The 16,968-nt window shown below is 48.1% G+C and overlaps 1 protein-coding gene and 1 long non-coding RNA gene across 3 annotated transcripts in view; both read left to right on the top strand.

Moving 5' to 3' along the window:
• The window catches only part of MYOM3 (myomesin 3), a 55,630-nt gene extending 48,068 nt beyond the window's left edge, over positions 1-7,562 (top strand). For both annotated transcript variants that reach the window (XM_021095533.1, XM_021095534.1), the window contains 6 exons: positions 153-261; positions 1,360-1,523; positions 1,751-1,787; positions 1,963-1,985; positions 3,796-3,851; positions 6,074-7,562. In XM_021095533.1, coding sequence (XP_020951192.1) covers positions 153-261; positions 1,360-1,523; positions 1,751-1,787; positions 1,963-1,985; positions 3,796-3,851; positions 6,074-6,334 — 650 coding nt within the window. In that variant the 3' untranslated portion in view covers positions 6,335-7,562. The remainder of the gene's footprint in view (positions 1-152; positions 262-1,359; positions 1,524-1,750; positions 1,788-1,962; positions 1,986-3,795; positions 3,852-6,073) is intronic.
• Positions 12,680-15,304, top strand: LOC102160820. The gene is made up of 2 exons (XR_300432.3): positions 12,680-12,738; positions 14,265-15,304. It is a non-coding gene; the product is annotated as an uncharacterized LOC102160820 (long non-coding RNA).

Below are 16,968 nucleotides of genomic sequence, written 5' to 3'. Positions count from 1 at the left end.
AAGACTGGGGGAGAGGGAGACGTTCCTGCCTCCTCACCACACTGCATTCCCCCAGCACCACCACACCCCAGGGCAGGAGTGAGCTGACTGCCCCCCAGATGTGCTGCCAAAGGGCCTTGGGGATGACTCACCCTTCTTCTCTTCCTCCCCAGCCCTCTCTGCGACCCCACTGAAAATCCAAGGGACAGAGGAAGGGATCCGGATCTTCAGCAGGGTCAAGTACTACAATGTGAAGTACATGAAAACCACCTGGTTCCACAAGTAGGTTGGCCTTGCCCTGGAGCCCTCGCCCAGCACCTGCTGCAAAGCCCAGTCCCAGGGGCTTGGCAGAGACAGGGTCTCCCACTGGTAGTGCTGTCCACAGAGGGAGTCAGGGACAGGGAACAGTGGTGAGGCACTGAGGGGGGCTCCCTAGGGAAAGTGGTGCTAAGATTGTTTTCCCAGAATATCCATGGTCACAGAAGGATCATTGTCTTAAAGCGGCACCTGGGAACTGGGGGAGAGAAGGATGCAGGAACAAGGAAGAACCATATGGTCAAATGAGTCATGGTATCCTTGTGGGTGTTTGCAGCTGTAGCAAACTCAGGCAGCCAGGCTGAGGGGAGAGGTACAGGCAGAGGGACCCGTGGGGCTGACAATTAACTGAGGGCCAGGGTTGAAAGCAGGCTCAGGTATCAGAGACTCAGCCAGAAGCTAGGTGACCCCAGAGAGTCTGAGAACAGAATTTTCCCAGTGCTTCTTATTTGCATGCCTCTGCCTTGTGGGGCAGACATGACTGCACCCATTCTCTGGAGAAGGCCAGACTGACTTAGTCAAATTTGTCAAGCAAGTGAGCCCAATGCCATGTTGAATTTCAGAGCAATGAAGCTCCTTCTCTAGAGTTTTTGAGTCCCCGTGACTCAACCCAGAGGTGTCACTTCTGAAGCACAACACTGGGGTTGTGGGCCAGGTGTCTCCAGGAATGAAATTTAAGTAAAGAAGGAAAAAAGTTGAAATAATTTCTAAGAGTTAAGGGAGAACACTTGTGGGAAGAAATCCTGGGAGGTTTTAGGATGAGGTTAGAAAGTGACTCTCATATGTGAGGTGGAGAGAGGTGGCCACTGACCCTGAAGTACCATTTCCTAATGTAGGACATGTCACAAATACAGATTCAGCACGGGCACAAGGTTTGATGAATGAATGAATGACGGATGAGTGGGTATTTATCGAGTGTCTCAGGGATGGTCACCACTTTCAGCCTACACATCTGGAAATAAAACCCCAGAAGAGGAGTTTGGGGCCAGGGTGCCTATAGATGCGCAGACAGCCAGCCTGTCCCAGGCTGAGCTGTGTTAACCATTTCTTTGCCCTCACGTTCAGAGAGAAACGCCTGGAGAGCGGTGACCGGGTGAGGGCTGGCACCACCCTGGATGAGATCTGGCTCCACATCCTGGACCCCAAAGACTCTGACAAGGGCAAATACACTTTAGAGATAGCAGCCGGGAAGGAAGTCCGGCAGCTCTCAACTGATCTCTCAGGGCAAGGTGAGTTTTCCATCTGTCTGACCTCAATGGACCCTGTTTAGAAAACCCCATGGTCTTTTAGGGAGACTCCCATCTCCCCACCCAATCCTGGCACTGCCCCAAGAGAATGCTGGAACGGAGAGACTGGAGGAACAGTCAGTACTGGGCCCTGAACCTGCAGCTTGCCGGGGTGGGGGGATGAGGAGGGGGCAGATGCCCTGACACCCCTTTTCCCCTTCTTCTCGCAGCCTTTGAGGATGCCATGGCTGAGCACCAGAGACTGAAGTAAGTTCCCTTGGCATTTCCCAGTGTGATCAAGGCCCCTGGGGCACCTGAGCATAGAACCGCTTACTGGGAGGCCAGCCCCCTCCACCTTTCCCCTGCCCCCCCACCCCCACCTGGGCAGGACTGTCCTTTAACAAGTGGAACCACGACCCTTTTTCCCATTTCTGTTTTTCAGAGCCTTGGCCATCATCGAGAAGAGTAAGTCCAGTCATATTTCAGTCATTTCCATTGCTGCGTTTGGGGCAGCTTCCTAGCCGCTCATGCCTCGGGGCAGCTGGAGTCCCAGTTCCCTTTGGGGGTGTGTGTGGCTCTGAGCTGTCACAGAGCTGCCAGGAGACCTAGGCAGCGGCAGCACGAGGACAGGTGGATAAGGAGTCCACAGGTACCTGAGATCATGGATATGGATGCGCCTGGTGTGAGCCTGGTGCCGAGTGGGCACACAAGCAGTGGCGGTGGAACTCCAAGGCAGGGAACAGATGGGACCAAGGCTGGGCTGGCCTCTCAGCATGAGGCCTTGGAGGGATCTACTTTAAAGTTGAAGTTGATTCTGGCTGTTAGGGTCCTAGGGCCTCATCTAATCCTGGATACAGCCTCTGAGCTGCCCAGGGCCACCACCAAGTCCATGTACTGGACTTCACCGGATCTCCCTCAGCCAGATCTAAAGCCAAGAGGCTGGCTTTCTGGTCTTACTGGCCCAGCGGGTCAAGGTAGGACTTTCCATGATGGAAAAACTCCGGGCAACAGAGCAAAGCAGCCCCGGACAACCTGACAACAGGGCAGGAAACTGACTATTTGGAGCCATTTGTAGGAGGAAGGATTCACCCTCCCTGTGTCCCAAAGCGTCCTTGCTTGGCAGGAAGTGCAGGCTGTTCATAGCTGAAATCTGGAAGGGGGCAATCTGGGGTTTAAGGACACTGAAGAGCCCTGGCAGTGGCGGGGGAGGGGCGCCTCTGCAGCCCAGAGACCCAACTCAGCCCATCACACCACTGTCCAATCACGTGCCCTCCCACCCCGGAATGCCTGGACAGGACATCCCCTCCAGAACCCTAGGAGAGGAGAACTGAACTCCCCAACCGTCGCTGCTGGGGTTTGTGGAGTCAAGAGTCCACTGGGGAAGTGGACCATTGCACCCCGCCATGACCGGCCTGGGGAACATTCCCGCCCACAATGGTGTCCACCTCTGAGGCCACCCTCTCCCCCCACTCAACCCCTGCTCCCCTCCATCCCCTGCACAGACACCAGCCACTGTGGGCTCTTTGCACGTCCGATTGCGGTCTAGAGTCCATCCCCACAGCCTCGGTTGCCACATAAGGAGTTTGGTGGGTTTCTACTCAGTGATTTACAACCACATTTTCTTCCTGCCCAACCACCATGGCCGCCAGGTCCCCCCTCGACCAGAGTTCATGTCCCAAGAGCTTCCTTCCAGTGCACTCCTCCGCTGGTTCACCACAGCCACGTGTGCATTTTGCCCAGTCAGGCTCAGAGCCATCAGTTCAAGCTTCTTCACCTTCTCACCCAGCTCTCGAGGGGAGGGGCAGCTCACCATCCCCTCCAGGTACCACCAATCATGACGATACCTTCAGCTCAGTGACAGAAATACATTATGTCCCCGAGCTGCGGTTTGTGAAAACGAGGAAATACATAATACAAGTTTAAAGAGGCCCACCCCACCTGATGAAAGTAGGTAAAGGAACTCAGAGAGAGTTCCCGTCGTGGCTCAGCGGTAACAAACCTGACTGGTATCCATGAGGACGTGGGTTTGGTCCCTGGCCTCACTCAGTGGGTTGAGGATCCTGCATTGCTATGGCTGTGGTGTAGGCCAGCAGCTGTAACTCCGATTCGACCCCTAGCCTGGGAACCTCCATATACCCTATGCATGGCCCTAAAAAAAAAAAAAAAAAAAAAAAGGCAAATAAATAAATAAACCTCAACCCCCCATGGAACCTGCTTCTGGGAAGCAGCCAGCGGGAAAACATTCATCCCCAGGGGTCTTGTTTCTCCCTTCCAGATCGTGCCAAAGTGGTGAGGGGCCTGCCGGACGTGGCCACAATCATGGAAGATAAGGTACTGATCATCCCCAGCCCCCAGCCAGCGTTCACACCCTGGCTTCCCTCCTCCATCCATCAAAGAGCATGAAACAGCAAAGCACTGAGTTGGAGTGCCCCTTGTGGGTCAGCAAGTTAAGAACCCAACCTTGTCTCTGTGCAGATTCAGGTACCAGCCCTGGCCTCGCTCAGTGGGTTGAGTGTGGCATTGCCACAAGCTGTGGCGTAGGTCACAGATGCAGCTCAGATCTGGTGTGGCCGTGGCGATGGGATAGGCCTCAGCTACAGCTCTTTTGACTCCCTAGCCATAGTTCTCTATGTTGCAGGTACAACTGTGGAAAAAAAAAAAAAAAAAAAGGATTGTGGATTCCAGAGCCAAACAGGCCAGATCCTACCACAGTCTGGTCAAGTGACTACACCTCACTGGTCCCAGGTGGTAGAAAGGGAAGACACTGAGGCTGGTGTCAGGCCCACGGGGGACTCGCCCCAGCTCTACCCTATCTCTCCAGGTTCCACAGGATTTAGCTCCACAGGAGCTCGACTAAATGATTCATAAAAGCTCTTTCAGGATGGAGTTCTCATCGTGGCTCAGTGGTTCACGAATCCGACTAGGAACCATGAAGTTGCAGGTTCGATCCCTGGCCTCACTCAGTGGGTTAAGGATCTGGCGCTGCCGTGAGCTGTGGTGTAGGTTGCAGACACGATGCGGATCTGGCGTTGCTGTGGCTCTGGTATAGGCTGGCAGCTATAGCTCCGATGAGACCCCTAGCCTGGGAACCTTCATATGCCATGGGAGTGGCCCTAGAAAAGGCAAAAGAAAGAAAGAAAGAAAAGCTCTTTCAGGACTGAAATTATGAAGCCTAATATTCTAGGAAGTGATAGCTCACATTTTTATGTTGCTTACTTTGTCCCTGGCACGATTCCATTATTTAACCTTCAAGGCAGCCATATGAAAGCATGTGCTATCACTTGTCATGCTTCTTGGCTGAGGTAACAGACTCAGACAGATTAAGGGATTTACCTAAGGTCACACAGCTTAAAGGAGCAGAGCTGAGATTCACACACAGGCAGCCCAGCTCCAGACTCTGAGTATTTGACCATTACACTAGAGTGCTCTGAGCTGAGCTGGTTCAAGAATTTTCAAACTTGGAGTTCCCATCGTGGCTCAGCGGAAATGCATCTGACTAGAATCCATGAAGACGCAGGTTCAATCCCTGGCCTTGCTCAGTGGGTTAAGGATCTGGCATTGAAGTGAGCTGAGGTGTATGTCCAAGACACAGCTCAGATCTAGTGTTGCTGTGGCTGTGGCATAGGCCAGCAGCTGCAGCTCTGATTCAACCCATAGACTGGGAACTTCCATATACCACAGGTGTGGCCCTAAAAAGACCAAAAAAAAAAAAATTTCAAACTCAGTTCATAAATCTTTATGTTAAAGCAACATAGCCTTATTTGCATGGTAAAAATCATGGTGAAATATGCAACAAAAAAAGTAATAACGGGAGTTCTCGTGATGGCTCAGCGGTAACGAATCCAACTAGTATCCATGAGGACTCAGGTTTGACCCCTGGCCTTGCTCAGTGGGTTAAGGATCTGGCACTGCTGTGGCTGTGGTGTAGGTCAGCGGCTACCATTCCGATGGGACCCCTACCCCGGGGACCTCCACATGCCTGAGTGCAGCCCTAAAAGACAAAAAGACAAAAAAAAAAAAAAAAAAAAAAAAAGCAATAACAGTTCAGGCCCTTCTGGGGTAGGTAATTGCTAGAGTAATAATTGTCTGGGTTCCCTTTGTGGCCCAGCAGAAGTGAACCTGACGAGTATCCATGAGGATTCGGGTTTGATCCCTGGCCTCACTCAGCGGGTTAAGGATGCGGCATTGCCGTGAGCTGTGGTGAAGGTCGCAGATGCAGCTCGGATCTGGCGTTGCTGTGGCTGTGGGGAAAGCCGGCAGCTATAGCTCTGATTCAGCCCTTAGCCTGAGAACGTCCATGTTCCATGGGTGTGGCCCTAAAAAAAAGAAATTACAGTAATTGTCCAAAATTACTAGTGTTTCCATTGACTTGAGGATGGAGAGTGTGGAGTTGAAGTAAAATGTTGTTACTTTATGAGTGACCATAAAACACACAGGATAAATGTATCACAAGGAGCAACTTGCCCTGGGAGCTCCCTGGGAGAGTGAAGATGAATGTCAAGGGTCATTGCGAGGGGAGAGACAGAACGTGCCCTTCCTGTCCTTTCACACAGACCCTGTGCTTGACCTGCGTTGTCTCAGGAGACCCTGCCCCTGAAATCTCTTGGCTGAAGAATGACCAGCCCGTCACCTTCCTTGACCGCTACCACATGGAGGTGAGGGGGTCGGAGGTGACCATCACCATCGAGAGGGTCAACAGTGAGGACAGCGGGCGCTATGGCGTCTTCGTCAAGAACAAGTATGGCTCCGAGACGGGACAGGTCACCATCAGCGTGTTCAAGCACGGGGAGGAGGACAAGGTGCTGAAGATGTGACAGATGTTCAGGCAGAGCCTGAGGTCTGGTCTGCATGCATGAGTAGGGTCAACCAGAGGGTCCCAGCCTGGCACAGGCCATGGAGGGGGCGCAGAGGGAGAGGGGACAGGGTGGAACCTGGGACATGGGTCACACCGCAGTGGAGAAGCAAAGACCCAGCTGGGGTCCTGGGAGGCCTCCAGGACAGTGGGGTCAGTGATGGCTTTGGAATGGGAGACCTGCCGTTTCAAATCTAAGCTCTCCCTGAGCCTCGCTTTTCTCATCTATCAAATGGGAATGCCTCCTACTCCTAAGGATTGTTTATGAAAACCCTTTAAAACCATATACCAGGGATTCTCAACAAGAGACAGTGTCTTCCCCAGGGGACATTTGGCAGTGCCCAAATTTTAGGCTGTCACAACTGGAGGTGTCCACCGGCATCTAGAAGGTAGAGGCTGGGGGTACTGTTAAACGGGACAGCTCCCCACCACCTAGAGCTCAACCCCAGATGACACCAATGCCGAGGCTGACGAGCCCTGCCAGAAACGGATGTAACACACCATCCCTCTGTAAGGATGCTGTATTTTCAACTCATTTCAGTTCAACAAACATTCGTTTGATGTCTAGCGCGTCCCAGCCTGGGGATGGTATTGGGAGCACAAAGATGCGTAATACGTAGGTCCCACCCTGGAGGAGGCTTCAGCCCAGGAGGAGAGACAGACGTGGGTACAAATGACACCAGGACACGTCAGATGATAAGGATTATAAAACAGGTCCAAATAAAGGTCCTCTGGTGGTGAGAGGAGAGAGGCAGGTGTTTGTCCCAACTGGGGAGGGTGAGCTTTAAAACGTCTCATGGCACTAGCGGAGTCGGTTGTTGGACCCTGAAACATGGGTCCAGTTTGGTGAGGGTCTTGGGAGGAGATGTCCGGGGTAGGGGATGGGGAGAACGAAAGTGAGGAGGTGGGGTGACGCCGCCCAGTGACCTCGGATGCCAAGCGGGGGAGTTGGATGACCTTCAGGACTTCTTCCAGCTGCCCGCTCTGCCTGGCAGGACAGATACGGGTTGGCCTTGCTTGCTGGACCTCAGGACAGAGCTGGGCGTTTCATCACTCTCTGGTTTCCTTTTTTTTTCAAAGAATATTTAGAGGGGGTGGGGTTTTTAAAGTTTGTTGTAAAGTGTTGGAAAATCTTGAAAATTATAAAGGAGAAAATAAAACTCATCTCTGCTCCCAACACCAGCACATAACCCCCACCTCTGATTTCTGAAATGATTTCTGAATTTAATGACACAATGAATCCCTCCTACATCCACCACCTACATGGCATTAGGGCGTGATGGCAATTTATACCCCCAGCGGCTTGTATTCCAGGCTACATGTGCAGTCAAGGCAGGTGTTCAATGAGGGGGGTTGGGGCAGGGAGCCAGGGACCCCACTATGGCCTGGCTGGGAATGAGGATGGGGGATCATGCAGGTCGAGGAGGTAGGCACACCTGGGCTTGAAGCCATGCACACACTGAGTGATCTTGGGCATTTTTTTCCTTTCTCTGGGCCTTGACTTCCCATCTATAAAACAAGAAGGCTCAAAGACCGTTTTTGAGGCCCCTTTCAGCTGAGATTTTTATGAATTCCCAGAATTAGATTCTCCTTTGCTGGAGTTCCTGTTGTGGCTCAGCGAGTTAAGAACACAATCTAGGGAGTTCCTGTTGTGGGTCAGCAGTAAGAACCTGATTAATATCCATGAAGACACGGGTTTGATCCCTGGCCCCGATGAGTGGGTTCAAGATCCAACATTGCCACAAGCAGCAGTGTAGGTCGCAGATGTGCTTGGATCTGGTGTTGCTGTGGCTATGGTATAGGCCAGCAGCTGCAGCTCCGATTGGATCCCTGGTCTAGGAATTATGCCTTAGGTAAGGCCCTACAAAGAAAAAAAAAAAAAAGGAATCTCCTTTGCTTTTCTCTCCTTAAGACGATGTGATGAGAAAAGTTCCATCCCCCACCCCACCTTCCCACCCTCACACGTGGAATCTCAGAGGAGAGACTTGGCTTCTTTTACGTGTCAATAAAAAATATATTTCAAAGAAATCAGGGAACACAGTATTCATGTACTTTACCCTCAAAACCATAGCAGACTTGAAGTTCCCATCGTGGCACAGCGGAAACAAATCCGACTAGGAACCATGAGATTGTGGGTTCGCTCCCTGGCCTTGCTCAGTGGGTTAAGGATCCAGCATTGCTATGAGCTGTGGTATAGGTTGCAGACACGGCTCAGATCTGGTGTTGCTGTGGCTGTGGCATACGCCAGCAGCTGTAGCTCTGTCTGGACCCCTAGCCTGGGAACCTCCATATGCAGCAGATGTGGCCCTAAAAAGCACACACACAAAAAAAAACCATAGCTGCCTTCCTATACTCAGATATGTAGTTCACTTCCACACCTAGCATCTAGCATCTCTTCTCCTTCACGTGATCATCACCCCAACACGAGAAGGCAGGCAGAGGTTGTATGATGACAATAAACCATGTAGGCGCAGCACTTACAAGGTTATGAAGCAGTCTTATAGCTCAGTGCTCAGCAGATCAAATGCAGCAGCACCCCTGGCCCCATTTTTACAGGTGTGACAGTGGAGAACCCAAGCTTTAAGTGGCAGTCAGGACAGGAACAAAAGTCCCCCAATCCTGGTTCTGAGGATGATCTGCTCGGCCACAGTGCACAGGGGTACCCGGAGTCCAGATTCCAGAGGTGAACTATGCCTAATTTCTCAATAAACCCTTGAGAATCACCGAAGGGAGTGAGCAAATCAGTGTGTGGGTAGGTAAATGGAGGTGGCTTCTTGGTCCCACTGTCCAGAAGGGCAAAATTTTCTTCCTGGGGTAGGGGAGGTGTCAGGAGGGGAGAATGGTACACCGCAATTGTCAGGAGTTCTTCTTGAGGCATATGGATCCTGCCTGTTGGGCCCCATGGAGCATGGTGTGAGCGCCCCCTGTTGGTGGAGTTGGGGCTTGCACTCTAAGAAGAAGTTCAGAAACATCATGGGACTGGAAGTGCTGTGAGCTTCTTGCTTTGGTGACAAATCAGTTTGGGAAAGGGAGCTGGTCCCTGCTGTGCTGCATATATCCAGTCTCCGTGGTTAGAGTCCCCAGAGCAGCATCTTGGAGCATCCCTGCTGAAGACTGGGATCCCCACTTCCTCGCCTTCTCTGCTTTCTTTTCCCTTGCTCCCACCTCCCAGAGCTCATCGGAGTCAATATGGACAGGGCGGGTCAAGGGTAGGGCAGTGGGATGAAGGTCCCTGAGACCTTTCGTTATTCTCTCAGCTCTTCCACTTAATCCCAGTGAAACCTCATGGACTACTCAAGTTGGAGAAAGTGGTTATTGTGACATAATAAATGTAAGTAAATATTTGGTCTTTGTTCTTGGATTCCTGACACACAGCTCCCACAGCCTCTAGAGTGGTAAGAGCGTCTTTTGTATGCTAATGAGATGGCTGGTGTGGGGGCCCTTAGATACCTTCAGGATAGGGCTGGTCACCAGAATGACCCAGGCATGATTAGAGGGTTGGAACTTTCAGCCCCTTACCCACCTCCACGCCAATCACCACCCCCCTACCCCTGGAGAGGGGAGAGGGGCTAGAGATTGAGTTAACACCAATGGCCAATGATTTAATTTCAGGATGGAGAAAAACAGGATACTGGCCCTAGATGTTCAGGTGCATATGAAAGGAAGGATTTCAATAAGACCAGACCCATACATAGAAAAGAGGTAAACACTTTTTTGTTGTTGTTGTTGGCCACATGTGGAATTTCTCCATCCAAGGATCAAACCCATGCCACAGCAGCCACTGCCATGACAATGCTGGATTCTTAACCCATTGTGCCACAAGGGAACTCTGAAAGTCCTCAACTTTTTTCTGTGTCTCATTAACTTGAGATGTCTCATTTTCTTTTTCTTTTTTTCTTTTTCTTTTTTTTTTTTTTTTTTTTTTTTTTTTTTTGTCTTTTTGACTTTTCTAGGGCTGCTCCTGCGGCACATGGAGATTCCCAGGCTAGGGGTCAAATCAGAGCTACAGCTGCTGGCGTATGCCACAGCCACAGCAACACCAGATCTGAGCCGTGTCTGCAACCTATACCACAGCTCACGGCAATTCTGGATTCTTAACCCACTCAGCAAGGCCAGGGATCGAACCCACAACCTCATGGTTCCTAGTCGGATTCGTTAACCACTGTGCCACAATGGGAACTCCCCACAATTCTCAATTTTTATGTCCACTTTCGATCCTCAGAAAGTCCACAGAATAAAACAAAATTCTCAATTTTTAGGCTGTGCTTTCTTCTTTTCAGTCAGCAGTGCCTAAGTACTGAAGCGTCCACTAAAAAATCCCAAACAAGGGCGTTCGCTGGTAGCGTAGTGATTAGGGCTCAGTGCTTTCACGGCGGCGGCCCAAGTTCAATCCCTGGTCTCGGAACTGAGATCTCACATCAAGCCACTGCTTGCTGCAGCCAAAAAGGAAGGAAGGAAGGAAAAAAGAAAGGAAGGAAGGAAGGAAGGAAGGAAGGAAGGAAGGAAGGAAAGAAAGAAAGAAAGAAAGAAAGAAAGAAAGAAAGAAAGAAAGAAAGAAAGAAAGAAAGAAAGAAAAAGAAAGAAAGAAAGAGAAAAAGAAAGGGAGAAAGAAAACACCTTAACAAGGAGATTTGGAAGCTTCTGGGTTTGTGGACATCTCGAGGTGCCAGGAGGGTGCTGGGAGGATGCGCCACATTCTCCCACTCCTCACCCCACTCACTTCTGCATCTGGTTTTTCATTTGTATCCTTTAAAACAAACCAGAAACTGGAAGTAAAATGTTTCCCTGCGTTTTGCGAGCCTTTCCAGCAAATTACGGAATCTGAAGAGGAAGTCATGGGAGCCCTCAGTCCACAGCCAGTCGGTCAGAGACACAGGGGGCAAGCCCAGCACTCGAGACTGGTGTCCAAGGTGAGGGCAGCCTTGTGGGACTAAGCCCTTACCTGTGGAATCTGGCTCTACCTCTGGGTGGTTAGTGTCAGGTTAAATTGAATTGCAGGACATGCCCTTGGCATCTGGGGATTGGAAGTACTGGGTGCTGGTGTTGAAAACACCCACACATCTGGTGTCAGGAGTTTTGGAGCCAAAGCAGCTCCAGGTGACTCAACCCCCTCCGCTCAGGTCCTCTCCGTGTTCATCTACTTCGCATTTCCTAAGCCGGGGCGGGGGTGGGGGGGTGGGGTAGGAATGGCAGGGCACACCATTATCCAATGACGCCAGGCTCCCCAGCTTCACCCCAGTAGCACTGCAGCCTGAACCACTGGCCTTGACCTTCTTCTCTCCTTGACCTGTTCCTGATGGCCTCTTGCCCCCATCTGGGCTCCTTCCAGCATACCGCTTTCTGAACCACTCTGATGTTTCCGTAGCTACAATTGCCACTTGCTCCTTGTGCTATTCTTTTGCAGACTCATCCTGGGAAGCATCTCATCTGGTCCAGCCTGATCCTTGGTACCTTGTCTTTTATCTGGTGCAGCTCCTCCAGAAACACATGGTCCTAGCTTTCTCCGGGAACCCTCCGTGGATCTCGTGGCCTGCACGACTTCTGGGAGGGCAGGCTGAAAAAAATGCCAACCAGCCAGTGGGTTCTGCCATTTATCACACCGCAGGCCACCTCCCCCACACCCGCTCTGCAGCCTTTCACACATCAACCCCGGGTGCAATCCTTGGCCTAAAGCACTGCAAGCTGTAAACAGGAAGAGCATCCGAATGGAGAACCCTGGTGGGAAAGAATGGGCCTGTGGAATAATTAACCTTCACCCACTCGGCCTCAGCCACCGCTCATCAGATGCTCTCAATACCTAAAAACTTCCAAATCACTTCAAGCAACTTGGGTGACATTTTCACGCCAAAAATAGTTTCAGAAGCAACACTCCCCAGATGTCTCTAGCTAGAGGAAGCCAGCTCCTTTATCTGCAGCATTTGAGAAAAGTTTCAATTCTGAGGCAGGAGGAGTTTCAGCCAAGGAGTGCCCTGGGTTAGAGCAAAACAAATTGCACAGCCTGCGAGGAATGTGCCCTCCCCGCCCCCGCCTGTTTCCTGGGCCTCCCAGAGACCCAGGGGCCCCAGGCTGATTTTAGATCACTGCTTTCTGTGCTAGCAGATCTAAAGAAAGAGAAGCACAGGGCCATGCAAAAACCTTTTCATTCCAATTATAGAAATGTTCATGGCGCAGTACAGCAGAAATTGATAGAACATCGTAAATCAACGATATAAAAAAAAAAAAAGAAAGAAATGTTCACAGTGAAGTGAGTCTTTGGTTTTGCTTTAAAATACTCCAGTTTAGGAAGTTCCTCCCGTTGTGGCTCGGCGGATTACAAACCCAACAAGTATCCATGAGGATGCAGGTTCAATCCCTGGCCTCGCTCAGGTAAGGATCCGGCGTTGCCATGAGCTGTGGTGTAGGTTGCAAATGAGGCTTGGATCTGGCATTGCTGTGGCTGCGGTGTAGGCCTGTAGCTGCAGCTCTGATTTGACCCCTTGCCTGGGAACTTCCAAATGCCACAGGTATGGCCTTAAAAGGCAATAAAATAAAATACTCCGGTTTGTTTATTTTTTTAAAGGAGTTCCCTTGTGGCTCAGCCAGTTAAGGATCTGGTGTTGTCACCGCTGCAGCTCAGGTCGCTGCTATGGTGTAGTTTCAGTCCCTGGCCTGGAAACTTGCACATGCCGCTGGCACAGCCAAAAAGAAAAATAATAATAATAATATTAAATTGTTTGAAGTAAGAGGGAGAGAAATAAATGAAAAAGTTAGCAAAATACTGATGTTTCTTGAAGATGGGTGATGGGTACATGGGGGTTCACATGACCATCTCTCTGCTTTTGTATAGCTTTGGAATTTTTCATAATAAAAAAATTTAAAGACTTCTTGGGAAACAAACCCTTGGCTGTCTTTTCATCTGGAGTCACATGAGTTATTTATTCAGCAATTAGTCAAGGGCTTTAGATACAGGCGAGTAAGCACAGCATTCCTGTCTTGAAGCCAGTTTATGCAACCTGCTATTTTTCAATCACACTCATTAAAATGAATGGTAATGTAGATGTCCTCTAAGAAATAATTATCAAGTAGTGCCTGCAGTTTTTTTTTTTTTTAATTGCACATTCAAATGATGCATCAACACTGCATTCAATCAGCACCAACTTTACTGAGCTTCCTTTGTGGCAGGAATATACAAAATTAAAGGTTCGGGTTATAACCCAAGATCCTGCTTTGCCTTTCTTGATGGGTGTGACTTAAGTCATTTAAAGGTTCTGTATCTCATCTGTAAAGGAAAGCTGCTAGGAGAATGAGATGAGGGGATACCTGCCAAGTAACTGGCATGGTGCCTGAGAGGATCAAAAAAAAAACGACAGATTTCCCCACCCACCCACTCCCTGAAGTCCCAGTTGCTGGGGAAGATAAATGGGCTCATCCAGCTCCCACAGAACTCAACAGTTCCTTCTGCATTTCTTTGACTGATGATGACAGGACAGACCCTTCCAGAGATAGGCGCCCACAACCTTACAAGGGATTTTAAAGTGGCATCTGTTGTATTTTTTCAATGATAGACGTGATAAATGGATGTTGCAGAAAAATTGGACAAGATAGAGAAGAACCAAGAAGAAAAGAAAAAATATCCTAAGCCCACCAACCAGAAATAAGTACAGGAGAAGACCCTGTTTATTAATGAACCTAACAGATATTCCCACCCCTTCCCCATTGCTGCCTCCACTCAAGAGATTGGGAAGCCAAATATTCACCTTCCCAGACTCCCTTGTAGCTGAGAGTAGCCATGGGACACAGTTCTGGTCAAAGACACCTAAACAGAAATCTGCTGGGTGGGCTCTTCATGTTCCTGATAGAAGGGACAGACACTGCAGGTACCAGATCATTCCTCTTCCTCCTTCCTGCTGCAGATGTGGATGTGACACCTGGAGCTGGGGCAGCCATCTTGTGCCCATCAAGAAAAAAGGATTGCAGAGATGCCAGCCCTGACATCACCAAGCTGCTGATGCCAGCCCCTCAGACCTCCAGATAAATTATGAGAGAAAAGTAAACCCCCTATATTTAAGGCACTAGCAGTCAGGTTTTCTGATCCTTTCAGCCAAAAGCTTTCCCAGTTCACACACCACTTGTTAACATTTTTTGGTGTATTTCCTACCAGTCTTAACAAGGTTGAGAAATCCTACCTATAAGTTTACATTCTGGGTTTTTTTTTTTTTCCTATGCTATAAAATCATAAAAATTCTCTCACATCACAGAAAAGCATTCCAAAATCCCATATATATTGGTGTTTGTCTATTGCATGACTATGTATCATTTCCATGTTGCCAGAAATAGTTTCTAGTTTTTCACTATTGTAAATAAGGCTGGGATAACATCCTCGTGTATAAACCTCTGCCTGCACCACTGAAACATTTTCTAGGGTACATTCTAAAAGAGGAGTCAAAGAACATGAATTACTAGGTGGAAAGCAGACTAGCTACATGGCAGGAGTGGAAGACAGCAATCAGTGGATGGTACCCTAGGCCTCCCCTCAGGAACATGGATCAGGAGTCAGTCAATCATCCAACACATATTTGCTGAGTAGTTATTTCACTCCAGGCATTATGCTCCATGCTATCCTCCATGCTGGCTGTACAGTGTGGACAAAAACAGACATGGGTCCTGTCCACATGGGAAATACTATGTATCAGATGGCCACCCAGAGAGACGGAGACAGGTTTTTATTGAACAATGGTCAACTGATGAAAGGAGAGGTTCCCCATAAAGCTAAAAGGCAAAATCTAACTGAGAAAAACATTTGTGATCTATATTGAAAATATAAGGCCAATATACTTCTTATACAATTATAATCCTGTCATATCATGACTGGTATGCCATCATTAAAAATGATGCAAAAAAAAAAATGCATGGAGGCACAGAAAGATGTCAGGATAGGTTTTAAAAATCAAAAGGCAGGACTTTCCTGGTGGCTTAGTGGTTAAGCAGTTGTCAGTGTTGTGGTTCAGGTCACTGATGTGGTGCAAGTTTGATCCTGGCCTGGGAATTCCTACATGCCTTGGGTACCACCCAAAAAAAAAAAAAAAAAATCAAAAGGCAGATTTCAAAGAGTATGTAGAATGTGATTTTTATTTAAGGAAAATTAAAATTGGCGGAAGAATAAACATTAAAATTTTGACAGTGCATTCTCTAGCAGTGCGATTATAATTGATGTTTATTTTCTTATTTGCATTTTCAAAATCTATAACAAACTTGCATTATAATTTTAAGCAGAGGAGTTCCTGTCATGGTGCAGTGGAAACGAATCCAATTAGAAATCATGAGGTTGCAGATTCCATCCCTGGCCTCGCTCAGTGGGTTAAAGGATCCGGCATTGCTGTGAGCTGTGGTGTAGGTGGCAAACTCCACTCAGATCTGATGTTGTAGTGGCTGTGGTGTAAGCCAGCAGCTGTAGCTCCAATTGGACCCCTAGCCTGGGAATCTCCATATGCCACTGGTACAGACCTGAAAAGCAAATAATAATAATAATAACAATAATAATAATTTTAGGCAGAAAAGAGAAACAAGATTTTTGAATGTTTTAAAAGCTACTGCAGATAAGGTGCCCTGTCTCTGCCAAACTAGCTTCTCCTTATCTCTGTGTTCCTAGTTCCAGGATCCTGTTTATTTTGCTTTTGTATTTTACTCATTGATGTTACCTAGCTCTCTCATTTCATGATTCTTTGAGACTTAAGCCTATTCAATGGTTTGTTAAATTTCAAATATTGAATTTTACAGTTTTAGAAGTTCCATTTGGTTCTTTTTTATAGTTTTGGTTTCTCTATCAATATTTTCCTATCATTTCCTTCAATATGAACATACTTTCCTTTATAGCTGAGTATCACCATAATGGCTGCTTTAAAATCATTATCTGGTCATCACAGGGTCAGCCTTTATTGATTATCTTTTCTCTTGAAAATGGATCACATTTTTCTTTTCTTGTACATCAAATAACTTTGAATTTCATTGTGAACATTATGTTATGAAGACCCTGGATTATGTTATATTCCCCTACAGAGTGCTGATTTTTGTGGTTGTTGTTTTGTCAGGTAGTTAACTTGGTTGGGCTCAAAATTCAAACAGTGTCTTAGGGCGAGAAGCTCAAAGATCAGTTCATTTCCTTATCTTTACCTGATCTGTGTGTCTTCTGTCTCATATATACAAACAAATGTGTGAACTAGAGGTCTGCCAGAGATTTGTATAGAGTTTATAAAGATCTCTTCTCTCTGGCTCTCACCTTTCCAGAATTTCCCCCTCACTTTCCTGTGGCTGTGATGGCTCTCAACTCTGTCCTTTGGATTTTCAGACTAGAAATACTGCAGGTTTTCTACTGAAATGTTAGACACCCGCAAATGTGCCAACTGTAATATGTTGAAAGCTGTAAAAAGAATGAGAAACTCACCCTATTCCATTCCCTTCTTTTGGGTCTTGACTCCCCTCCAGAATCTGTCTGCTTTATTTATTCTCCAGTGCTTTGGGTAAGTTTTTTCTTTTATTTTATTATTTTATTTTATTTTATATCTTATGTTATTTTTATGCTATTTATTTTTTATTTTATTTCTTTTACTATTTTATTTT

The sequence above is a fragment of the Sus scrofa genome, chromosome 6 (assembly GCF_000003025.6).
Source record: "Sus scrofa isolate TJ Tabasco breed Duroc chromosome 6, Sscrofa11.1, whole genome shotgun sequence".
Taxonomy (NCBI): domain Eukaryota; kingdom Metazoa; phylum Chordata; class Mammalia; order Artiodactyla; family Suidae; genus Sus; species Sus scrofa.
The sequence above is the reverse complement of the archived record's forward strand: the minus strand, read 5'-3'. Positions and strand labels throughout refer to the sequence as shown.